Here is a 26,100-nt window from a genome sequence, read left to right as displayed (position 1 = left end):
GATTTAAATGTGTTTTTAATTTGCCTCTTGATGCTCTCTTTTGCTTCAAATACAATTTCTTGCGAGTGCATCATTAAAACTGCTGAGCCCATCTTAATGGCTATATATAAAGAAAGAACTTCTTGGGAGATAACCCATGTGTTTATTTTGCTACAGTACCTCTATTTTATATTTGTGTCTTGGAAGTTGTTACTACTGTAGCAACCTCTCCTTATCTTATTTTTATCGCATTGTTGTGCCAAGTAAAGTCTTTGATAGTAAGGTTCATACTAGATGTGGATTACTGCGTAGAAACAGATTTCTTGCTGTCACGAATCTGAGCCTAATTCTGTGTAGGTAACTCAGAAAATTATGCCAATTTACGTGAGTGATCCTCAGATATGTACGCAACTTTCATTCAATTTGGGCATTTTCATCTGAGCAAGTCTCGGTGCCTCAATAAAATTCGTCTTTACGGACCGTTCTGTTTTGGACAGATTCTCGCCTTTTATTTCGTATTGCTTCTTTCGCCGTGTTGGGTGGATTTCTTTGTTCCATTACCTTCCAAGTAGCTTTGAGCAATGTCCGAAGTGTTAAGAATGATTGTGTCACCTCTGAACATGTGAGTTTTTGATTATGCACTAACCCTCTAATGAGTTTGTTTCGAGTTTGGTGTGGAGGAAGTTTTCAAGGGTCAAGAGAGGAGGATGATATATGATCAAGAAGAGTGAAAAGTCTAAGCTTGGGGATGCCCCCGTAGTTCATCCCTGCATATTTCAAGAAGACTCAAGCGTCTAAGCTTGGGGATGCCCAAGGCATCCCCTTCTTCATCAACTTATCAGGTTTCTTCTATTGAAACTATATTTTTATTTGGTCACATCTTATGTGCTTTACTTGGAGCGTCTGTGTGCTTTTACTTTTGTTTTGTTTGAATAATATCGGATCCTAGCAATCCTTGTGTGGGAGAGAGACACGCTCCGCTTTTTCATATGAACACTTGTGTTCTTCATTTTACTTTTAATGTTCAATGATAAAAGTTGGAAGCTATTGCACTTATTTATATTTGGTTGGAAACAGAAAATGCCTCATCATGTCTTGAATAATTTGACACTTGGAAATTGTTTTGAGCTCTCAAGTAGATCATTATTAAGTTTTTTTTCGTGTAGTTTAAACCTATTAGTGGAGAACTACCGTAGAGCTTGTTAAAATTGGTTTGCATGATTGGTCTCTCTTAAGGTCTAGATATTTTCTGGTAAAAGTGTTTGAGCAACAAGGAAGACAAGCAGTAGAGTATTAGAATGCTTGCAATATGTTCTTATGTAAGTTTTGCTGTACCGGTTCATACTTGTGTTTGCTTCAAACAACCTTGCTAGCCTAAAGCCTTGTACCGAGAGGGAATGCTTCTCGTGCATCCAAAACCTTGAGCCAACCACTATGCCATTTGTGTCCACCATACCTACCTACTACATGGTATTTCCCGCCATTCCAAGTAAATACTTCATGTGCTACCTTTAAACCTTCAAAATGCTTCTCAATTTGTGTTAATGTTTTATAGCTCATGAGGAAGTATGTGGTGTTTACCTTTCGATCTTGTCATTTACTTCGGACAGACTTTCACCAATGGACTAGTGGCATATCCGCTTATCCAATAATTTTGCAAAAAGAGCTGGCAATGGGGTTCCCAACCCCAATTAATTAACCTTCATTAATAATTCTCTTCACATGTTTTGCTCGATTCATCAGTAAGCAACTTAATTTTGCAAATAGACACTCCTTCATGGTATGTGAATGTTGGAAGGCACCCGAGGATTCGGTTAGCCATGGCTTGTGTAAGCAAAAGGTTGGGAGGAGTGTCATCCATAAATAATAAAACTAAAGTACATGTGTAAACAAAAGAGAAGAGGGATGATCTACCTTGCTGGTAGAGATAACGTCCTTCATGGGAGCCGCTCTTGAAAGTCTGGTTGATGAGGGGGTTAGAGTGCCCACTACCATTCGTTGACAACAACAAACACCTCTCAAAACTTTACTTTTATGCTCTCTATATGATTTCAAAACTTAAAAAGCTCTAGCACATGATTTAATCCCTGCTTCCCTCTGCGAAGGGCCATTCTTTTACTTTATGTTGAGTCAGTTTACCTACTTCCTTCCATCTTAGAAGCAAACACTTGTGTCAACTGTGCATTGATTCTTACATACTTGCTTATTTGCATTCATCATATTACTTTGTGTTGACCATTATCCATGAGATATACATGTTGAAAGTTGAAAGCAACTGCTGAAACTTATATCTTCCTTTGTGTTGCTTCGATGCCTTTACTTTGAATCTATTGCTTTATGAGTTAACTCTTGTGCAAGGCTTTTGATGCTTGTCTTCATGAAAAGTTTTGCTATATGTTATCTATTTGTTAGCAACTATAGATCATTGCCTTGAGTCACTTCATTCATATCATATGCTTTGTAATAGTATGATCAAGGTTATGTAAGTAGCATGTCACTACGTAAATTATTCTTTTTATCGTTTACCTACTCGAGGACGAGTAGGAACTAAGCTTGGGGATGCTGATACGTCTCCAACGTATCCATAATTTCTGATGTTCCATGTTTGTTTTATGACAATACTTACATGTTTTGCTTGCACTTTATAATGTTTTTTATGCATTTTCTGGAACTAACCTATTAACAAGATGCCACGAGTGCTGGTTCTCGTTTTCGTCGTTTTTGGTTCCAGAAAGGCTGTTCGGGCAATATTCTCGGAATTTGACCAAATCAACGCCAAAGATCTTATTTTTCCCGGGAGGCTCCAGAACACCGAAGGGGAGTCGGAGGAGAGCCAGGGGCCACCACACAGGTGGGCCGCGCGGGCCACACCCTGGCCGCGCCGCCCGGTGTGGGGCCACCCTGTCGCCCGTCCCGCGCCGCCTCTTCGCCTATTTAAGCCCTTTTCGACCTAAAAACGCAGTACCAATTGACGAAACTCCGAGAAAGACTCCGGGGCGCCGCCACCATCGCGAAACTCCAATTCGGGGACGAAGTCTCTGTTCCGGCACCCTGCCGGGACGGGGAAGTGCCCCGGAAGCCATCTCCATCAACGCCATCGCCTCCATCATGCTCCGTGAGTAGTTCCCCCATGGACTACGGGTTCTAGCCGTAGCTAGTTGGTATCATCTCTCCCATGTACTTCAATACAATGATCTCATGAGCTGCCTTACATGATTGAGATTCATCCGATGTAATCGGTGTTGTGTTTGTCGGGATCCGATGGATTGTTACGTTATGATTGTCTATCTACAAAGTTTATGAAGTTATTGTTGCTGCAATCTTGTTGTGTTTAATGCTTGTCACTAGGGCCCGAGTGGCATGATCTTAGATTTGAGCTCTATAATTATTGCTTAGATTGTATCTACAAGTTGTATGCACATGTCTATGTCCGGAACCAAAGGCCCCAAAGTGACGTAAATTGGGACAAGCTGGAGGGAAAGGCTTAGATATGAGGATCGCATGTTTTCACGGAGTGTTAATGCTTTGCTCCAGGTGCTCTATTAAAAGGAGTGCCTTAATTTCCGATGAGATTCCCTAGAGGCCCGGCCACCCACCTAGTCGGTAGGACAAAAGATGTTGTGCAAGTTTCTCATTGCGAGCACGTACGACTATATATGGAAAACATGCCTACATAATTAATGATCTTGATATTCTGTCTTAATGCTATTTCAATCCTATCAATTGCCCGACTATAATTTGTTCACCCAACACTTGTTATTGGAGAGTTGCCACTAGTGTAGATCGCTGGGAACCCCGGTCCATCTTTCATCATCATATACTTGTTCTACATGACATTGGAAGTAGTATCAACTATTTTCTGGTGTCATTGCTCTCATATTACTATTATTCGTTGCTGTATTATCATTACTATTGCTCTCATATCACTCGCTACTTTCACATCACCCCGGTTGCTAGTGCTTTTCCGAGTGCAGCTGAATTGACAACTCAGTTGTTAAGGCTTATAAGTATTCTTTACCTCCCCTTGTGTCGAATCAATAAATTTGGGTTTTACTTCCCTCGAAGACTGCCGCGATCCCCTATACTTGTGCGTTATCAGATAGCCTTCAGCTTCTCCGGTTTGTCAATAACTTGTATTGTTTCTTGTTCAATGAAAACCACATCTCGACTTCTCATGGTCTTCTTCTTGATTGGATCCCACAATCTTTATCCAAATTCATCACTTGGACTACTGAGATAGATGCAATACTTTGTCTTGCTATCAAGCTTGGAACTCCCATCCCTCGGGATGTGCACAAAAGCCTTGCAACCAAAGACCTTCAAGTGCTTGTATGATACATGTCCACCTGACCAAATTCTATGAGAAATATCACCTGCAAGAGGAACTGAGGGGACTGGTTTAGTACATACATAGCATGATTTAGAGCTTTGGCCCAAAAGTAATTAGGTAACTTGCATGAGAGAGGATAGTTGTGCCCCTCTAGATGAGTGTCATGTTCATTCTCTCTAAAAGACCATTGAGATGGGGTGCCTTTGGTGGAGTCCTCTCAACCGTGATGCCAAACTTTCTGCAATAACTCTCAAAGGGACCTCGGTATTCACCACCATTGTCTGACCTTATGCACTTCAACTTCTTGCCAGTTTCTCTCTCAACCTTGGCATGGAATTCTCAAAGACCTAAAGCACCTGCCACTTATTTTTTAACACATACAAAAATATCTTTCTGGAGAGGGAATCAATGAATGTCACAAAGTATAATGCTCCACCGATGATTTTTTCGGTCATGGAGCACACCTCTGTATGAAAAATGTCAAAAACAATCTCCGTACAATGCAACGGGCATGTATGAACTTGCCAGCAAAACAATGTTCAAATGATTTCAAGTTTATACCTTTCAACTCCTGGAGGAACTCCATGCGAGCAAGGGCCTGCATGCACTTCTCAATCATATGCCCAAGCCTCTTGTGCCACAATTCAACCGAAGTGTCTTTCTCAGTGATGATAAACACATAATTGCATCGCTTGGTTTAGTCACGTAGATACACACTTACTTACTTCCTCGAGCCACAATCAAAGAGCCTTTGGCGAGCTTCCATTTTTTATCAGCAAAATAGCTTCCATGGCGAATTTCATCAAGCATACCCACTAACAACAAATTCAGTCGTATATCGGGTACATGCCTCTCATCATCGAGCAACCTGCAACATGCATTTGTTTCAATTCATATAGATCCCTATCCAACAATAGTCAATGAACTACTATTCCGCATCCTCACCTGGCTAGTAGTGACGCCGGTATAGGAAGTGAAATACTCCTTGTGTGATGTAATGAGGAAGGATACACCTAAATCCATAGACCAACTCATGGAATCATCACGAACAACACATAGCATTCTTCATCTTCAATAATTTGGTAGTCTTCACCTTCTTTACATTATGCAGTCAAGGTGGCACCATTCTCGCTCTTTTGCTCGTTCTTGTTCGCAACTTTACCCTCTAAAGGACTAATTTATTATTTTTTGCAAACACTCTTTTTGTGATTTGGCTTGCCATAGTAAAAGCAAGTGATTTCTTGTCTATGTCTTGACTTTGGTCTCCCTCTAGATTTCTAATCTTTGCCATGTTGAGATATGCCTTCACTACGTGCACGGTTATCATGCATGGCATGTGATTTGGCCACATACGCTTCAGATGAGGAGGCCTCAAATTTCCCCTATTTCTGGCTTCTTTGTTCACCATGCTATATTATTCACCTTCTCCAAAGTCATCTTCCCATCTCGAGCTGAATTGCTAACTGACACAACAAGCATGTTCCAACTGTCGGGCATGGAACTCAGTAGCAAAAATGCTTGCAACTTATCCTCGAAGTTGATGTTCATGTAAGACATTCAAGTGCTCAATCACGCAGCTGCCATCACGGTACTCAAGCTTTGCAAGCCTTTTGGTTATCGTGGCCTTGTTCATAGTTGTCTTCCTCTCATACATTGACTCCAACTTCTATCTCATCTCATATGCATTTGAAATGGTAAGGAAATCACTAATCATTAACTGCTTGGTTGGCTTGGGAGTAATGTTTAATCAGAATTCAAACGATTAATTGATTTAATCAAATCACCTCTACTGGCTTTCGGTTCACACCCACTTCATGCAACATTTGTGTCGTTTGCAACATGGTGGAATATATTGTGGCTGGTGTACAATCGAATCACACCTAATGCCTTTTGGATCAACACTCTCCATTATTCTTTCGTGACACTCTCCACATAAGGAGGATACCCAACGATCAACGACAAGCTGCGCCATTTAAGAGCCGAAGACAAACCCTCCATAGTTGCACTCAACTCAGCTTCAAATGGATCTTTACTAACTTTCAACAAGTAGATATAATAATTTCTTCATTATGATCACTGACCACCATACCATCTCCCACAGTCCCATTAACATCATAATAACCGTCTGTATTGAGCGTACACAAACCAGGGGTGGCGACCAATGCAGTGTCGGTTCTAGTGTTTGAACAATGAAAGTCGTCGATAAGGTTTAAAAACGGTAGGTGAAAGGACGAGATGTCGCCTAGAGGGGGTGAATAGGCGTTTTAAAAATTCTTACGGATTTGGCTTGTAAGAACGCGGTATTAAACTAACGTTTATTTTACAAGCACAAACCCTAAATATGGTAGGCTCAACTAAGTGCAATAACAACAACTGGAGCTAAGCAAGATAGGCACAATATATATGAACAACAAGTGATAGCAAGATATAATAAATACTTCAAGCTCGATGGCTATCACAAAGAAAAGCAAGCTCAGGTATAGAAATAACCGATGCACACAGAGATGAAGATGTATTCCCGTGTTACCTTCCTTTGCAAGAAGGTACGTCACGTTTGGAGAGGTGGGGATCTCATGAAGGATTTCCGAATGCCACGAAGGCTCACCTTCTTCTCCGAGCATATCCCACAAAGGAATAGCCCTTTCCTTATGGCTAGTTTTTCCTCCACTCCAGAGATGTCAAGCTCCACAACCACTTCACAAGCTCCATGAAGGAGAAGCCCGGACCCCTTCACAACCTTCCACGAAGAGGTCACCAGGACACCAACCAAGCCAACTAGGAGGTTACCCTCCAAGAGTAACAAGCTCACGGTCTCTCACTCGAACTAATCGTGGTGGAGAGCTCAACACTATGCAATGATGCAAAGCAAGAACACCAAAGATGTTCAAATCCTTGATACGTCTCCGACGTATCGATAATTTCTTATGTTCTATGCCATATTATTGATGATACCTACATGTTTTATGCACACTTTATGTCATATTCGTGCATTTTCTGGAACTAACCTATTAACAAGATGCCGAAGTGCCAGCTCCGTTTTCTCGCCGTTTTTGGTTTCGTAAATCCTAGTAACGAAATATTCTCGGAATTGGACGAAACGAAGACCCAGGTGGCCTATTTTTCCACGGAGCTTCCGGAAGACCGAAGAACATACGAAGTGGGGCCACGAGGTGGCGACACCACGTGGCGGCGCGGCCAAGGGGGCCCGCGCCGCCTATGGTGTGGCCCCCTCGTCCGGCCCCCGACTCGCCCTTCCGCCTACTTAAAGCCTCCGTCGCGAAACCCCGAGGCGAAAAACCACGATACGGAAAACCTTATCGAGACGCCGCCGCCGCCGATCCCATCTCGGGGGATCCTGGAGATCTCCTCCGGCACCCTCGCCGGAGAGGGGATTCATCTCCCGGAGGACTCTACACCGCCATGGTCGCCTCCGGAGTGATGAGTGAGTAGTTCACCCCTGGACTATGGGTCCATAGCAGTAGCTAGATGGTTGTCTTCTCCTCATTGTGCTTCATTGTTGGATCTTGTGAGCTGCCTAACATGATCAAGATCATCTATCCGTAATACTCTATGTTGTGTTTGTCGGGATCCGATGGATAGAGAATACCATGTCATGTTAATTATCAAGTTATTACATATGTGTTGTTTATGATCTTGCATGCTCTCCGTTTCTAGTAGAGGCTCTGGCCAAGTTTTTACTTTTAACTCCAAGAGGGAGTATTTATGCTCGATAGTGGGTTCATGCCCGCATTGACACCGGGACGATGATGATGAAAGTTCTAAGGTTGTGTTGTGTTGTTGCCACTAGGGATAAAACATTGGCGCTATGTCCGAGGATGTAGTTGTTGATTACATTACGCACCATACTTAATGCAATTGTCTGTTGCTTTGCAACTTAATACTCGGAAGGGGTTCGGATGATAACCTGAAGGTGGACTTTTAGGCATAGATGCGGTTGGATGGCGGTCTATGTACTTTGTCGTAATGCCCAATTAAATCTCACTATACTTATCATGTCATGTATGTGCATTGTTATGCCCTCTCTATTTGTCAATTGCCCGACTCGTAATTTGTTCACCCAACATGCTTTTATCTTATGGGAGAGACACCTCTAGTGAACTCGTGGACCCCGGTCCATTCTTTAATATCGAAACACAAATCGCTGCAATACTTGTTTTTACTATTTTCTCCGCAAACAATCATCTTCCACACAATACGGTTAATCCTTTGTTACAAGCAAGCCGGTGAGATTGACAACCTCACCGTATCGTTGGGGCAAAGTACTTTGGTTGTGTTGTGCAGGTTCCACGTTGGCGCCGGAATCTCTCGGTGTTGCGCCGCACTACATCCCGCCGCCATCAACCTTCAACGTGCTTCTTGACTCCTATTGGTTCGATTAAACCTTGGTTTCTAACTGAGGGAAACTTGCCGCTGTGCGCATCACACCTTCCTCTTGGGGTTCCCAACGGACGTGTCAACTACACGCCATCAAGCATATTTTCTGGCGCCGTTGCCGGGGAGATCAAGACACGCTGCAAGGGAGTCTCCACTTCTCAATCTCTTTACTTTGTTTTTGTCTTGCTTTATTTTATTTACTACTTTGTTTGCTGCATTATATCAAAACACAAAAAAATTAGTTGCTAGCTTTACTTTATTTACTGTCTTGTTTGCTATATCAAAAACACAAAAAAAAATTAGTTTACTTGCATTTATTTTATCTAGTTTGCTTTATTTACTATTGCTAAAATGGCCAACCCTGAAAATACTAAGTTGTGTGACTTCACTAGCACAAATAATAATGATTTCTTATGCACACCTATTGCTCCACCTGCTACTACGGCAGAATTCTTTGAAATTAAACCTCGCTTTACTTAATCTTGTCATCGAGAGCAATTTTCTCGGTGTTAGTTCCGATGATGTCTGCTGCCCATCTCAATAATTTTGTTGAACTATGTGAAATGCAAAAGTATAAAGATGTAGATGGTGACATTATAAAATTAAAATTGTTCCCTTTCTCATTAAGAGGAAGAGCTAAAGATTGGTTGCTATCTCTCGCCTAAGAATAGTATTGATTCCTGGACTAAATGCAAGGATGCTTTTATTGGTAGATATTATCCCCCTGCTAAAATTATATCTTTGAGGAGTAGCATAATGAATTTTAAACAATTAGATAATGAACATGTTGCTCAAGCTTGGGAAAGAATGAAATCTCCGGTTAAAAATTGCCTAACCCATGGATCGACTACTTGGATGATCATCCAAACCTTCTATGCAGACTAAATTTTTCTTCGCGGAATTTATTGGATTCAGCTGCTGGAGGTACCTTTATGTCCATCACTCTTGGTGAAGCAACAAAGCTTCTTGATAATATGATGGTTAATTACTCGAATGGCACACGGAAAGAGCTCCACAAGGTAAGAAGGTAAATTCCGTTGAAGAATCCTCTTCCTTGAATGATAAGGTTGATGCTATTATGTCTATGCTTGCGAATGATAGGACTAATGTTGATCCTAATAATGTTCCATTAGCTTCATTGGTTGCCCAAGAAGAACATGTTGATGTAAACTTCATTAAAAATAATAATTTCAACAACAATGCTTATCTGAACAATTCTAGTAATAACTATAGGCCATATCCTTATAATAATGGTAACAGCTTATGCTAATTCTTATGGGAATTCTTACAACAATAATAGGAATACACCCCTGGACTTGAGGCCATGCTTAAAGAATTTATTAGTACACAAACCGCCTTTAACAAATCTCGTTGAGGAAAAGCTCAATAAAATTGATATTCTTGTTTCTAGAGTTGATAGTCTTGCCTCCGATGTTGATCTTTTGAAATCGAAAGTTATGCCTAATAGGGATATTGAAAATAAAATTTTTACTACAGCAAATGCCATCCAAGTTAGAATTAATGAGAATATAAGATTAATGGCTGAATCTGCGTGCTAGGTGGGATAGAGAAGAAAATGAAAAACTAGCTAAAAAGGAAAATGTAGCTAAAGTTTGGACTATTACCACCACTAGCAATGCTAATGATTCATATGTTGCTGCACCTCCTACTATCAATGGTAAAATAATTGGTGTTGGCAATGCTTCTACTCCTAGTGCAAAGCGCGCAAAATTACTCCGAAACCGCTTGTGATAAAACCGCTGAAATTTTTTCCAACCTTGGGGATGATAATCCCATTGCTTTAGATTGTAATGATTTAGATTTTGATGATTTCCACATCTCTGAAGTTATAAAGTTCTTGCAAAAACTTGCTAAGAGTCCCAATGCTAGTGCTATAAATTTGGCTTTCACAAAACATATTACAAATGCTCTCATAAAAGCTAGAGAAGAGAAACTAAAACTTGAAACTTCTATTCCTAGAAAGCTAGAGGATGGTTGGGAGCCCATCATTAAAATGAGAGTCAAAGATTTTGATTGTAATGCTTTATGTGATCTTGGTGCAAGTGTTTCGTTATGCCTAAAAAGTCTATGATATGCTTGACTTGCCACCATTGAAAAATTGTTATTTGGATGTTAATCTCGCCGATAATGCTAAAAAGAAACCTTTGGGGAAAGTTGATAATGTTCATATTATGGTTAACAATAACCTTGTCCCCGTTGATTTTGTTGTCTTGGATATTGAATGCAATGCATCTTGCCCCATTATATTGGGAAGACCTTTTCTTCGAACCGTTGGTGCTACTATTGATATGAAGGAAGGTAATATTAAATATCAATTTCCTCTCAAGAAAGGTATGGAACACTTCCCTAGAAAGAGAATGAAGGTACCTTATGATTCTATTATTAGAACAAATTATGATGTTGATGCTTCATCTCTCGATGTCACTTGAGATACACTTTCTGCGCCTAGCTGAAAGGCGTTAAAGAAAAGCGCTTATGGGAGACAACCCATGTTTTTACTACAGTATTTTTGTTTTATATTTGTGTCTTGGAAGTTGTTTACTACTGTAGCAACCTCTCCTTATCTTAGTTTTATGTTTTGTTGTGCCAAGTAAAGTCTTTGATAGAAAAGTAAGTACTAGATTTGGATTATCTAGCAGCTTCCGCATTTTTTTGTCGTCACGAATCTGGGTCTATCTCCTCGTAGGTAGCTCAGAAAATTAAGACAATTTACGAGCATGATCCTCAGATATGTAAGCAACTTTCATTCAATTTGAGCATTTTCGTTTGAGCAAGTATGGTGGCCTAATAAAATCCATCTTTACGGATCGTTCGCTTTTGACAGATTCTGTCTTTTATTTCGCATTGCCTCTTTTGCTATGTTGGATGAATTTCTTTGATCCACTAATGTCCAAGTAGCTTTATGCAATGTCCAGAAGTGTTAAGAATGATTGTGTCACCTCTGAACATGTGAATTTTTATTATGCACTAACCCTCTAATGAGTTGTTTCGAGTTTGGTGTGGAGGAAGTTTTCAAGGATCAAGAGAGGAGTATGATGCAATATGATCAAGGAGAGTGAAAGCTCTAAGCTTGGGGATGCCCCGGTGGTTCACCCCTGCATATTATAAGAAGACTCAAGCGTCTAAGCTTGGGGATGCCCAAGGCATCCCCTTCTTCATCGACAACATTATCGGTTCCTCCCCCGAAACTATATTTTTATTCCGTCACATCTTATGCACTTTGCTTGGAGCGTCGGTTTGTTTTTGTTTTTTTTGTTTTGTTTGAATAAAATGGATCCTAGCATTCACTTTATGGGAGAGAGACACGCTCCGCTGTAGCATATGGACAAATATGTCCTTAGGCTCTACTCATAGTATTCAAGGCGAAGTTTCATCTTCGTTAAATTGTTATATGGTTGGAATTGGAAAATGATACATGTAGTAAATTGCTATAATGTCTTGGATAATTTTATACTTGGCAATTGTTGTGCTCATGTTTAAGCTCTTGCATCATATACTTTGCACCCATTAATGAAGAAATACTTAGAGCTTGCTAATTTGGTTTGCATATTTGGTTTCTCTAGAGTCTAGATAACATCTAGTATTGAGTTTTGAACAACAAGGAAGACGGTATGGAGTCTTATAATGTTTACCATATGTCTTTTATGTGAGTTTTGCTGTACCGTTCATCCTTGTGTTTGTTTCAAATAACCTTGCTAGCCTAAACCTTGTATCGAGAGGGAATACTTCTCATGCATCCAAAATACTTGAGCCAACCACTATGCCATTTGTGTCCACCATACCTACCTACTACATGGTATTTATCCGCCATTCCAAAGTAAATTGCTTGAGTGCTACCTTTAAAATTCCATCATTCACCTTTGCAATATATAGCTCATGGGACAAATAGCTTAAAAACTATTATGGTATTGAATATGTACTTATGCACTTTATCTCTTATTAAGTTGCTTGTTGTGCGATAACCATGTTTCTGGGACGCCATCAACTATTCTTTGTTGGATATCATGTGAGTTGCTATGCATGTCCGTCTTGTCCGAAGCAAGAGAGATCTACCACCTTCATGGTTGGAGCATGCATATTGTTAGAGAAGAACTTTGGGCCGCTAACTAAAGCCATGATTCATGGTGGAAGTTTCAGTTTGGACATATATCCTCAATCTCATATGAGAATAATAATTGTTGCCACATGCTTATGCATTAAAGAGGAGTCCATTATCTCGTTGTCCATGTTGTCCCGTATGGATGTCTAAGTTGAGAATAATCAAAAGCGAGAAATCCAAAATGCGAGCTTTATCCTTAGACCTTTGTACAAGCGGCATGGAGGTACCCCATTGTGACACTTGGTCAAAACATGTGCATAGCAAAGATCCGGTAGTCCAAGTTAATTAGGACAAGGTGCGGGCACTATTAGTATACTATGCATGAGACTTGCAACTTGTAAGATATAATGTACATAACTCATATGATTTATTACTACCGTTGACAAAATTGTTTCATGTTTTCAAAATAAAAGCTCTAGCACAAATATAGCAATCGATGCTTTCCTCTTTGAAGGACCATTCTCTTTACTTTTATGTTGAGTCAGTTCACCTATCTCTCTCCACCTCAAGAAGCAAACACTTGTGTGAACTGTGCATTGATTCCTACATACTTGCATATTGTACTTGTTATATTACTCTATGTTGACAATTATCCATGAGATATACATGTTACAAGTTGAAAGCAACCGCTGAAACTTAATCTTCCTTTGTGTTGCTTCAATGCCTTTACTTTGATTTATTGCTTTATGAGTTAACTCTTATGCAAGACTTATTAATACTTGTCTTGAAGTACTATTCATGAAAAGTCTTTGCTTTATGATTCACTTGTTTACTCATGTCATTACCATTGTTTTGATCGCTGCATTCACTACATATGTTTACAAATAGTATGATCAAGGTTATGATGTCATATCACTTCGAAATTATCTTTGTTATCGTTTTACTCGCCGGGACGAGCGTAACTAAGCTTGGGGATGCTTGATACGTCTCCGACGTATCGATAATTTCTTATGTTCTATGCCATATTATTGATGATACCTACATGTTTTATGCACACTTTATGTCATATTCGTGCATTTTCCGGAACTAACCTATTAACAAGATGCCGAAGTGCCGGTCCTCGTTTTCTCGCTGTTTTTGGTTTCAGAAATCCTAGTAACGAAATATTCTCGGAATTGGACGAAACGAAGACCCGTGGGCCTATTTTTCCACGGAGCTTCCAGAAGACCGAAGAACATACGAAGTGGGGCCACGAGGTGGCGACACCACGTGGAGGCGCGGCCAAGGGGGGGCCCGCGCCGCCCTATGGTGTGGCCCCCTCGTCAGGCCCCCGACTCTGCCCTTCCGCCTACTTAAAGCCTCCGTCGCGAAACCCCTAAGGCGAAAAACCACGATACGGAAAACCCATCGAGACGCCGCCGCCGCCGATCCCATCTCGGGGATCCTCGGAGATCTCCTCCGCACCCTGCCGGAGAGGGGATTCATCTCCCGGAGGACTCTACACCGCCATGGTCGCCTCCGGAGTGAAGAGTGAGTAGTTCACCCCTGGACTATGGGTCCATAGCAGTAGCTAGATGGTTGTCTTCTCCTCATTGTGCTTCATTGTTGGATCTTGTGAGCTGCCTAACATGATCAAGATCATCTATCTGTAATACTCTATGTTGTGTTTGTCGGGATCCGATGGATAGAGAATACCATGTCATGTTAATTATCAAGTTATTACATATGTGTTGTTTATGATCTTGCATGCTCTCCGTTTCTAGTAGAGGCTCGGCCAAGTTTTTACTTTTAACTCCAAGAGGGAGTATTTATGCTCGATAGTGGGTTCATGCCCGCATTGACACTCGGGACAATGGATGAAAAGTTCTAAGGTTGTGTTGTGCTATTGCCACTAGGGATAAAACATTGGCGCTATGTCCGAGGATGTAGTTGTTGATTACATTACGCACCATACTTAATGCAATTGTCTCGTTGCTTTGCAACTTAATACTCGGAAGGGGTTCGGATGATAACTCGAAGGTGGACTTTTAGGCATAGATGCAGCTTGGATGGCGGTCTATGTACTTTGTCGTAATGCCCAATTAAATCTCACTATACTTATCATGTCATGTATGTGCATTGTTATGCCCTCTCTATTTGTCAATTGCCCGACCGTAATTTGTTCACCCAACATGCTTTTATCTTATGGGAGAGACACCTCTAGTGAACCGTGGACCCCGGTCCATTCTTTAATACTCGAAACACAAATCTGCTGCAATACTTGTTTTTACTATTTTCTCTCGCAAACAATCATCTTCCACACAATACGGTTAATCCTTTGTTACAGCAAGCCGAGTGAGATTGACAACCTCATCTGTTTCGTTGGGGCAAAGTACTTTGGTTGTGTTGTGCAGTTCCACGTTGGCGCCGGAATCTCCGGTGTTGCGCCGCACTACATCCCGCCGCCATCAACCTTCAACGTGCTTCTTGACTCCTACTGGTTCGATTAAACCTTGGTTTCTAACTGAGGGAAACTTGCCGCTGTGCGCATCACACCTTCCTCTTGGGGTTCCCAACGGACGTGTCAACTACACGCATCAATCCTTCACACTCAAATCCCACCAAAGCAACAAATGCTAGGATGGAATTAGAGAGGAAGAACAATGGAGGAAATCAACAAATGACTCCAAGATCTAGATCCCAAGAGTTCCCCTCACTTAGAGGAGGAATGGATTGGAGGATGTTGTAGATCTAGATCTCCTCTTTCAAATCCTCCAAGAATATGCAAGAATCATAGGAGGAAAGGGAGAGGAAGCAAGTTCAAGAGGTTCAACAATGGTGGTCAAAACGTGCTCAAAAACCCTAGAAAACATTTGGGGAAGAAGCCCCTTTTATAGCCCCTAAAAAATCTGACCGTTTGGGGCAAAAAAAGAGAGTAGCCAGTCTGTCTGCCGAAAAATTCCGGCAGCGCCGGTTCCTACGCCGGAACCAAAAGGTGAAACTGGCACCGCCGGTTCCCACGCCGGAATTGCCTGCCGGTTCCCACGCCGGAATCATTCCGGTTTCACCGGAATGATGTACTGGTAAGCCATTTGGCATATATCGGAAACAAACCAGCACACCGGAATGATTTCAGCGGGAAAACCGGCACCGCCGGTTTCTACGCCGGAAATCAAGACATAATATAAAAAACGATGATAACTTTTGCTTCCAAACTCCGATTTTGATGATCTTGGGTTTGTTGGAATCAGAACAACAAGCCCTGCAACTTTATGCATAGAAACATCATTGTCCACCCACGGAGTAAAAATCACAAGATGAATGTTTTGACCTATCTATAAAAGAGACATCAGTGAAACCTCCAAACTCGAAAACGCAATAGAATGCATATGGATTCCGTTTTCAATGAACTTGGGCTTGTTGTAAAGCTAGCAACAAGCTCAAGAACCTCACACAGAGAAACGCGAAGAAGCAACAAGAATAGGGATATGAAAATCATGTAAAGTATTGAGCTCCCTAAGACGTTGTGATCAAGTTACCCAACCGAAAGCCCCCTCTTGATAGTGCGGCTATATCTATCCTATAACCTAGTCTCCCAACAACCACCTTGAGACCGTTAGACGGAAAACCTAGCAAGGCCATACCTTTGCCTTGCGCATCCCGCTTGATCTTGATGATGATGCTTCATGCTTCATTCAAGTCGGAAAGCCTCACTAGATCATTGTTACTTCGTGAAGACACATAATTTCCCCCCCATACGCCACTATGGGATAGCTTTATTAAACACATCTTCACATGTCCATTATCACCAAATGGACGGCAAAGCTTCAAACATATGATCCTTTTGAGATGACCATCTTGAACATGCCCAACTCAACCTTGATGGTGATCACCACTTGATCTCATCCTCTCATGGGCTATATTAAATCTCACTTTTGATGCACACCCATGGAAACATACCTAACCCATTGATACGTCTCCGACGTATCGATAATTTCTTATGTTCCATGCCACATTATTGATGATATCTACATGTTTTATACACATTATATGTCGTATTTATGCATTTTCCGGCACTAACCTGTTAACGAGATGCCGAAGAGCCAGTTGTTGTTTTCTGCTGTTTTTGGTTTCAGAAATCCTACAAATGAAATATTCTCGGAATTGGACGAAATCAACGCCCAGGGTCCTATTTTTGCATGAAGCTTCCAGAAGACCGAAGACGTAACGAAGTGGGGCGACGAGGCGGCGACACGCCAAGGCGGCGCGACCTGGGCCCTGGCTGCGCGGCTCTGTCGTGTGGGCCCCTCGCGTCGCCCCTTTACCTACCCTTCCGCCTACAAATAGCCTTCGTCGCGAAACCCCAGTACCGAGAGCCACGATACGGAAACCTTACTGAGACGCCGCCGCCGCCAATCCCATCTCGGGGGATTCTGGAGATCACCTCCGGCACCCTGCCGGAGAGGGGATTCATCTCCCGGAGGACTCTTCACCGCCATGGTCGCCTCCGGAGTGATGAGTGAGTAGTTCACCCCTGGACTATGGATCCATAGCAGTAGCTAGATGGTTGTCTTGTTTGTTTAAGGTAGCATCGTGAATACATCTGTTATAATTATCATGTGACGGTATGATAATCTTGTTTGTTTAAGGTAGCATATTTGATATTCAAATATTATGTCAAATTACTTAAAGCTATACTCTGTTGATTCTTAATTCAAGATTTCTTGGATTTTTCCCTTTCTTGAGAAGTATAAGAGAGATGTGTTAGGACGTAATGCCCATACGAATGCTTATCAAACACATGTTGAACTTCCACCAATATTATATTATTGATGAATTGTTTGTATTTACTACAACTTAAAAAGAGAGTATACAAGTGAACCCATGAACCCCTGTCCATTTTAAAACATTAGAAACACCTTTCCAACACTATTACCACATTTTACATTTACCACTATTATTTAATCCGAAAATACCAAAAATACCACTTCCACGTACATACACAAAACCCAAAAACCATTAGCCTTTATTTGCTTTTACTTAGTTTGCTTAGGTTGTTTAATTTACATGACTTATTTTATATTTGTATTTCCTATTACTAATACAAAATCTTGTGCTTGACAACCACACGGTGGAGTTGGAGACGCAAAGCAACATCTTTCATTTGCATGTTGCTAGAAGAGGAGAGGAAGAATTTAGCTTCTAGGACAATTTCCCGGAAGTTTGCTATAAACCTCCGAGTCACCCTTGTGGGGAAAAGATGCTTGCTACAACACTCTGCACTTGGAGTTCCAACGAATTGGTACACACAGAGTTGTTACCATCAGTAGGACAATGAATTACTCAAGCAAATTGTATACTATTAATCACTCAATCAAATTGTCTACTATCAATCGCTTAAGTAAATTTTTCACAGGTTGATCACGGGTAGGCCAATGAATCTCTCAAGCAAATAGTCAAAAAAAATAAGAAGAGATCTCAATAAGATTGGTACTTCGGTCCCTCAAAAATAGTTTGGTGGTATTTTTCCTACTACATACAACGCACAGACAATATACATGAGAACAGTATTGTGACCGCAAACAGCTTGATTTAGGACAAAACATACACCTTAAATTCTGGAAGAATGGGGTAGAAAATATAGGAACATCTTAATAGTTAGTTTGTTAGCTTTTCACAAGAAGGAAGAACATCAAACTTTATGAAAACACAGCTTCTCCAGGGATTTATTTCTTGACCTTGTTGGCAACAATATTTTCCATGAGAGGCATATATGTTCTTTGATGTTGATTGGATTTGGACTTTGTGGAGGAAAACATCAAGCTATTTTGTTGTGTCTTACTCTATGGTATTAGCAACACAACTGAAACAATCTTAGTTTCTCTCATCCAATTCTCCCCCCTATATCGCTAAAATGAAAATGTGGCAACTTCTAAGACAACTTATATATACCAATGCAAAAGAAACACGTGCTAAGAAATACTAACCATGTTTTAAAAAGTAAGGCGTATAAATTTAGCAAAAAATCAATGTCTTCTAAATTTCAGTAATCTTACATATGAAAATAGGTACATCAATAATACCAAATCGATGTTAATACTCTCTCATTCCTAGAATAGGGCATACACTTTTTGGAACAGAAATTAAGAAAAAATGCATGTAGATAGACCATTACAATAGTTTTGGGCGGGATTTTACATTTCTAATTGACGTGAGAAAATAGAAAAGTTTGCACGAGATAAGTAAACGTAATCAAATTCCTAAAAAATTTGTCCAAACGACTAGTAACTCAATGCACATTACATTTCAGTTTTTCCTCAACAAAATATATACCCTATGTCAGGAAACACGGGGAGTATATAATAATGTATGGTTTCAATGTTGTGGCTATTAAAATTTATTTTATATATTACGTCAAAACTTCTAAACTTTGACTAAACTTATATGCCTTAACTTTGGGACGAAGGTAATAGCGCATTTAATATAAGCCACTGAAAGGCATTAATTAAATATAATATTTATTCATCCAATAAATACACCTTAGAAGGGGCTGAAGTAACAGATAAGACCAAAATAAACCTAAAAATTGTAATGTAGCTAAATAAAAAAAAATACACCTAATAAAGACAAATTTATGAATTACTCCCTTCGCTAATTCATATAATTTTTGAGAAAAAAATCTAAAATATAAGGTATATTGCGTTGCATCGCTCATCTGCACAATTTTTAAGGATTTTGATTACGTTTTCTTATCTCATACTACCTACATTTCAAAGCTTAAAGTTTATATTTTTTTAAAGTCAAACCAAGTAAAATTTGACTAAAGTTTTAGAACAATCTATTAACAAATATAATATTTTGTAGATACCCTACGAAAATATATTTCATTATCTATTTAATAATATTAATTTTGTATTTTGGATGTTAATAAGTTTTGGTAAAAGTTTAGACAAATTTAACATAGTTTAACTTTCTAAAAATAATATAAGCCTTAAACTTTGGGATGAAGGTAGTATACACTTGTCCATTCTATCAAGTCAATTACTTCGAGTGATCTCACCCATTAGGCTATACGTAGCCTGTCAATTAGTTGGATAGTAATAAAGAGGAAATACACCTAAATATTTGGAATGCACCATTAAAAAACAAATACACCTTATATATAATAGGGAAAAAGATGGAGTAGCATTCATTGCTCTTATTATACTTCCAATTTATTTTTATGCATGATAAAAAAACGATTAATAACTTCGTGCTTATCTATTAATCAATGTTTAGCAAAGACATAAACTTGATTATATTTTATAATCACAGCTATACTTGTAGCCTGTTAATTACATTTATAATTTCTTGATTATCCTACCATTTTATTTGATGTGCATGATGATTGTCATTTATATTTTGCTCTGGAATTTTGTAATATAGCACACGTCAAAGCGGATGGATATAAAGCGGCACGCGGTTCCCCTCTTGCACACCCAAGTCCTCTCGTCAAGATCAGCAGAAAGCACGCCACGCTCCCCCCTCCCACCGTCCCACACTCCCACGTCGGCTCTTCACTCCTCGCAAAGCGAAGAACGGGGCCGGGGAGACCGGGCGAAGGGGGAGCGAAGATCCGGGAGCAGAGCTGCTGCCAGATCCCGCAAAGCGGGCGGCGAAGTAACGGCTGTGCCTCCATCGCGACCTCTGCAGTTTCGGCTCCGGGCGGCGCCTGCTTGCCTGCCTGTCTGCCTCCCTGCAGAAACGTACGAGCCGGCTTTCGATAGCACAGTAAATTCCATCGGCGGCTTCTACTGCCGCCGCTCTGTCCACAGCGTCCAACTGTCCGGCGATACTCATTAATTTACTGCCCGGCGCGCGACAGGTTGGTGCTGTAATTTAGTGTCTGCAATTCTGCATATATAGCCGGTGCTGTGCGTGTCTACCTCCCCTGTTTCCTGCGGCCATTGCGTGTTTTCTTACTTCCTCGGGTTCTTGCGTTCTTCTGTGTGCGTAAGAGAAGGAGAGAGCGCGGCCGGCGATCGGTGTGAGGATGGTGCCGGGCGATCACGCGGAGGAGGCCATCGTGCCCATGGCGGACGGCGCCAACGGCAGGGGGGAGGTGCGCGCGATGGACACGGCGTGGGACGGCGGCGAGGACTCCGAGCAGCAGCATGGCGGCGGCGGGAAGTTCAGCATGAAGGACCTGCTGTGGCACGGCGGCTCCGTCTGGGACGCCTGGTTCAGCTGCGCCTCCAACCAGGTATGGATGATCTCTGAACGCCTATGATCTCTGGAAGTAGTCAACATGATGCGCATTCTCTCTCGTCGTCGATGGTTTGCAGGTTGCGCAGGTGCTGCTGACGCTGCCCTACTCCTTCTCGCAGCTGGGGATGGTGTCGGGCCTCCTGCTGCAGGTGTTCTACGGCCTCATGGGCAGCTGGACCGCCTACCTCATCAGCGTCCTCTACGTCGAGTACCGCGCCCGCAAGGAGAAGGAGGGCGCCAGCTTCAAGAACCACGTCATACAGGTCGGTCCATCACTCATCAATCAGTCGGTCAGTCGGCACCACACTCCACTCTGCCGGCTGGCTTGCTTCAGCTTCACTCAGTCTTTCAGTTTCGTTCGGTTCATCACTAGCTCACTCCACTCTGCTGGTGCTGGGCTTGCTTCTGTCAGTCTTTCAGTTTCGTTTCGGTTCCGCCTTTCCTGCCGCATACCGTTTCTTTCTGAACTTGACCAGTTCCTTATCGCTGAAGCAAGACTTGCAACGCGATAAGCATGCATCTGTTCTGTTCAGTTACTCGCTTACTCTAGTACTAGGACACACACGAATCAAACAGGAATGTACTAACTAAATCATGGATTCCTTTTTCCTTCTACTTTTGGTATTCACCAGTGGTTCGAAGTCCTCGATGGGCTGCTGGGCCCGTACTGGAAGGTGGCTGGGCTCGCCTTCAACTGCACCTTCCTCCTCTTCGGCTCCGTCATCCAGCTCATCGCCTGCGCAAGGTTTGTTCAGTCACCCTTCACACACCTTGTTAATTTTAACTGCGCAACTGCTATCTGTTGGAGATGATCCAATGCTCAAACCATACTAATGATGGCAGTAACATCTACTACATCAACGACCGGCTGGACAAGCGGACATGGACCTACATCTTCGGAGCCTGCTGCGCCACCACCGTCTTCATCCCCTCCTTCCACAACTACCGCATATGGTCCTTCCTAGGACTCGGCATGACCACTTACACAGCATGGTACATCACAATCGCTGCTGCCGTCCACGGCAAGGTCAGTCTGATCGACCCTAATTGTTTGCCAACAATGTCAAGTTTATTTGATTGATTGTTTCGCACTGGCTAACAATGTGCTTCCATCGCATCGCAGGTCGACGGCGTCAAGCACTCGGGCCCGACCAGCCTCATGCTCTACTTCACCGGCGCCACCAACATCCTCTACACTTTCGGAGGCCATGCCGTCACCGTGTAAGTACTCATAAGTCACACCACAAAATATGCAAGCGTGCAATGAATACAGTTTGTTTTCTAACTAGCTAGCGCACCAAGATATATCGTCTATACTTTCACCTGGTGCAGCTTTTGCCTAGTGCTGTCTGTGCGTGGATAGGGTTGAAAATCCAGTGTCGCTTCCATTCCATCTTCCTTTTGGTCCCCTCCTCCAGCCCAACTTGGTGTATTGATTACTTGAATTCAGTAGTAAGATCTTGTAGCGAAGAATTTCTTGTAGCTAGATCAGGGCAAGCCAATCACGGCGAGTAAACAATGGTTTACGGCGCTCGTGGAAACCACCTGTCCTAGCTTCTTACCGTCAGCTGCTGCATATAAGCACTAGAGCTAGGCGATAAACTCGTACAGTCCTGCTTAAGGTCCACTGCTATATATACTAGCCACTGAATATGGATTTCAATACCCTTTATTCCAATAATCCATTCCCCATGCTTAATCTGTGGGTGCCATCTAGTATGATGATCTTTGCGTCGCGATTAATGATGAGATCCAGCGCGAGGAATAATCAGTAGTAGCATCGGTGGGGTGTTCAAACCTCAACTTGTTAATTAGGGAGAGAGCTTTGTCTTAAGAAATCTTTTTGTAGCGAGAAAAATGCTCTTTTCGGAGGTTGGATGATGTGGACTGGTTTGGTTTCCATCATTCCATCTCGCTAGTGCGGATTTCACATCAAGTATACCAAATCCGTCGTCCTAGTTGCCCTCTAGTGCGGGCCATGGTTTGTTCATGATTCGAACTGATCTATTAGTGGTAACCCCTTTGGTTAGTGGGCAAAAAAGCACAAATGCCAACTTTGGTATTCCGTTCAAAGTCCCCAGTTTCCCTTGTTTTTTTTTTTTTTTTGCGGGGACCCAGTTTCCCTTGTTGATCAGCATTTCCACTGAATTATCTGAAACCTGACAAAAATATGGTTTTTTCGCTTGGGCTTGGGCTGGCCGAATTCTCGGTGAAAATCTGAATCTCTACGAATTCCATTACCAGCGAGTGGCCATATATGACCTTAGATTTGTCGGGAACTGCTTCATTTGGCCTTATTTGTTGGCCAGATATGTACTTAACCCGAGAAGCATGTGTAGCCGAATCATGAAGAGAAAGTTAAGGCAGATTCTTCATGTCCCTATCGCTCTAAATGTCCTGACTAGGAGAAGCACTACTTTACCCATGCTAGCTTAACATTCCATCAACGTAAAGCATCTACGCACATGTGCTGAAAGGGCGTGTACGTAGTACGCTAATTCCAAAGGTTTATTCTCATTCTGTATCGAACTGGCGTAAGCATAAGATGATCAATCCCCTTCCTTTTGACAACACTTAATCAGTAGTAGTACATGTTGTTTCACGAAACTGTTCATGCAGTGTAGCGTAGTGTAGCAGGTAACTGGACAACGATTCCAAACAAGCTGTTTTTACTGGTTCATTCCTGAACAAACTTACTGAATACTGAGCACAGGTTTTGATCATGACTGATGATGGTTGTGCGCATCCATGCAGCGAGATCATGCACGCCATGTGGAAACCTCGCAAGTTCAAGTACATCTACCTGGTGGCGACGTTGTACGTCTTCACGCTGACGCTGCCGTCGGCGGCGACCATGTACTGGGCATTCGGCGACGCGCTGCTCACGCACTCCAATGCCTTCTCCCTCCTCCCCAAGACCGGGTGGCGCGACGCCGCGGTGATCCTCATGCTCATCCACCAGTTCATCACCTTCGGCTTCGCCTGCACCCCGCTCTACTTCGTGTGGGAGAAGGCCATCGGCATGCACCACACCGGCAGCATCTTCCTCCGCGCCCTCGCGCGCCTTCCCATTGTCGTCCCCATCTGGTTCTTCGCCATCATCTTCCCCTTCTTCGGGCCCATCAACTCCGCCGTCGGCGCCCTCCTCGTCAGCTTCACCGTCTACATCATCCCCGCCGTGGCACACATGCTCACCTACCGCTCCGCCTCCGCCAGACAGGTATTATTAACCATCCGCTATATATGCGCACGTATTACATCGAATGATCCACGCTCATGTGTTTGACGCGTTGTTTAATGTACTTGATCTGACAGAATGCGGCGGAGAAGCCGCCGGCATTCCTGCCGAGCTGGAGCGGGATGTTCGTGGTGAACCTCTTTGTCGTCGTGTGGGTGCTGGTCGTCGGCTTCGGGCTCGGCGGCTGGGCCAGCGTCACCAACTTTGTCAAGCAGATCGACACCTTTGGCCTCTTCGCCAAATGCTACCAATGTCCACCCAAGGCGCACGTTGGGTCGCCTCTCTCGGCGCCGCCGCACCACTAGCGGGGCAGTTCCAGCCGCCAGCCGGAAACAAGGAGCTTCCGATCGATGCTAGTTTCTGATCGCCTTGTCATAGGACAAATCTCCTATAGCGCGTTGGTGAAGCTAGGGTAGTACTAGAACATCTTGCATGTTTATCACTAGCCAGGATTATTATGCAGTTCATCGGTTTATTTTCTATGGTAAAAATATCTCTGCTTCAAAAATACCATATGTTGATGCCGTTCTCTTGCATGCCAGCCCCTGACGCTAGTTTCGGATAGCCTTGTGATAGAACAAAACAAAACTCACATAAATCATGTCACATAATTGAACAACAGACATATGAACATACTTGAACAAAGCTCTAGGTTTGTTCCAAGTTATACTTGTAGTGCCACCTAAACAAGCACACGCACAACCAGACAAAAATTGAAACAAAAGCACGTGGAGGTTTGCAGCTACAGGTAATGTTTAGGCACGGTTATGTCGCCATCTGAAGTCATATTTCATAATTTTTTGTATGACTCAGACAGTAGCTTCATAAATAAATGGTTTCTGCAGTAATAAAACTATGTCATGTAACTGCAATTATTTTAAGCAAGATGTTCATGGATTCTTTGCATGGAAAACAAACAAAAAAATCTACGGTTGCAACCACAAACGCACCAAGATTAAGATTATATAAGAACATGCAACTAATGGTTAAACCGCGGTGAAGATTAACTTGTCCTTGAAGACACAAAGCGTTAACGAGAACGGTTCTCGTGGGTGGTGTAGAGGATCACTTGCCGATCTCAAGATCGTGATAAAGACTAGCGCTGCAAACGGGCAACACTTCTGTACTTGGTAACACGTACGGCTTGTCGACGACCTCCGATTCCTCGTTCTAGCGGGGCAGCGGAAGTGGAGGATCCACCGGGACACTCCAACAACACACCAACCTGGTGGTGTTGGTGGAGAAACTATTTGAGCATGGCTTCTCCTAAGCCATAGTCCGTATGGTGGATCAGCGGAAAGAGGAAGAAGAGACTAACCAAAGGGTCAAGAGATGAGCAAACTAGGAAGAGGTGCTCCACCCATCTATATATAGGCGGAGGGAGTACATCATCCCAAAGGGGGTGCTGCCCCCTAGAGGGTGCCCCCACCTCTTCCCTCATCATGTGGTGGACACTCCACTCACCCACTAAAGAAGTCCCCATTATTGATATAAAAATCAACTAAAAAATGAAGGGCTTTTCTCACATAAAAAATTGTTTTCTTTATTTTATTTAATATTTGTCATTTCTTTTAATCAACAAACATTAACATTCATCCTCTTGAACTATTCCGATATCTCGAGACTATTCTGATGATTCTCAAAACAATTCCTCTATTGTCCAATCTTTTCTTCGGTGTTCCTTATCCACTCAAAAGCGTTGACGAATTTAAGTGTGTCACCCTACGGTTCGTGAATAATGTGGGCATGAGTGAGACACATCTCTGATCAATAATCATCAGCGGGATTTGGAGATTTGTAATGACTCATGAAACTTGTGATCGCGGGAACCATAAAGTCGTAACCAATTTCTTTTATCTTGCGTTTACTTTT

At 42.3% G+C, this 26,100-nt stretch overlaps 1 protein-coding gene across 1 annotated transcript; it reads left to right on the top strand.

Annotated features, from left to right (window-relative positions):
* The first annotated feature begins 20,241 nt into the window (after positions 1-20,241).
* LOC124650278 (auxin transporter-like protein 2) lies at positions 20,242-24,757 on the top strand. The gene is made up of 8 exons (XM_047189823.1): positions 20,242-20,607; positions 20,746-20,985; positions 21,068-21,253; positions 21,623-21,735; positions 21,834-22,017; positions 22,114-22,211; positions 23,745-24,210; positions 24,306-24,757. Exons 2-8 carry the CDS (start codon positions 20,776-20,778, stop codon positions 24,531-24,533), a joined length of 1,485 nt encoding a protein of 494 aa, XP_047045779.1. The 5' UTR covers positions 20,242-20,607; positions 20,746-20,775; the 3' UTR covers positions 24,534-24,757.
* The last annotated feature ends 1,343 nt before the right edge of the window (positions 24,758-26,100 follow it).

This window comes from Lolium rigidum, chromosome 4 (assembly GCF_022539505.1).
Source record: "Lolium rigidum isolate FL_2022 chromosome 4, APGP_CSIRO_Lrig_0.1, whole genome shotgun sequence".
Classification (NCBI taxonomy): domain Eukaryota; kingdom Viridiplantae; phylum Streptophyta; class Magnoliopsida; order Poales; family Poaceae; genus Lolium; species Lolium rigidum.
The sequence above is the reverse complement of the archived record's forward strand: the minus strand, read 5'-3'. Positions and strand labels throughout refer to the sequence as shown.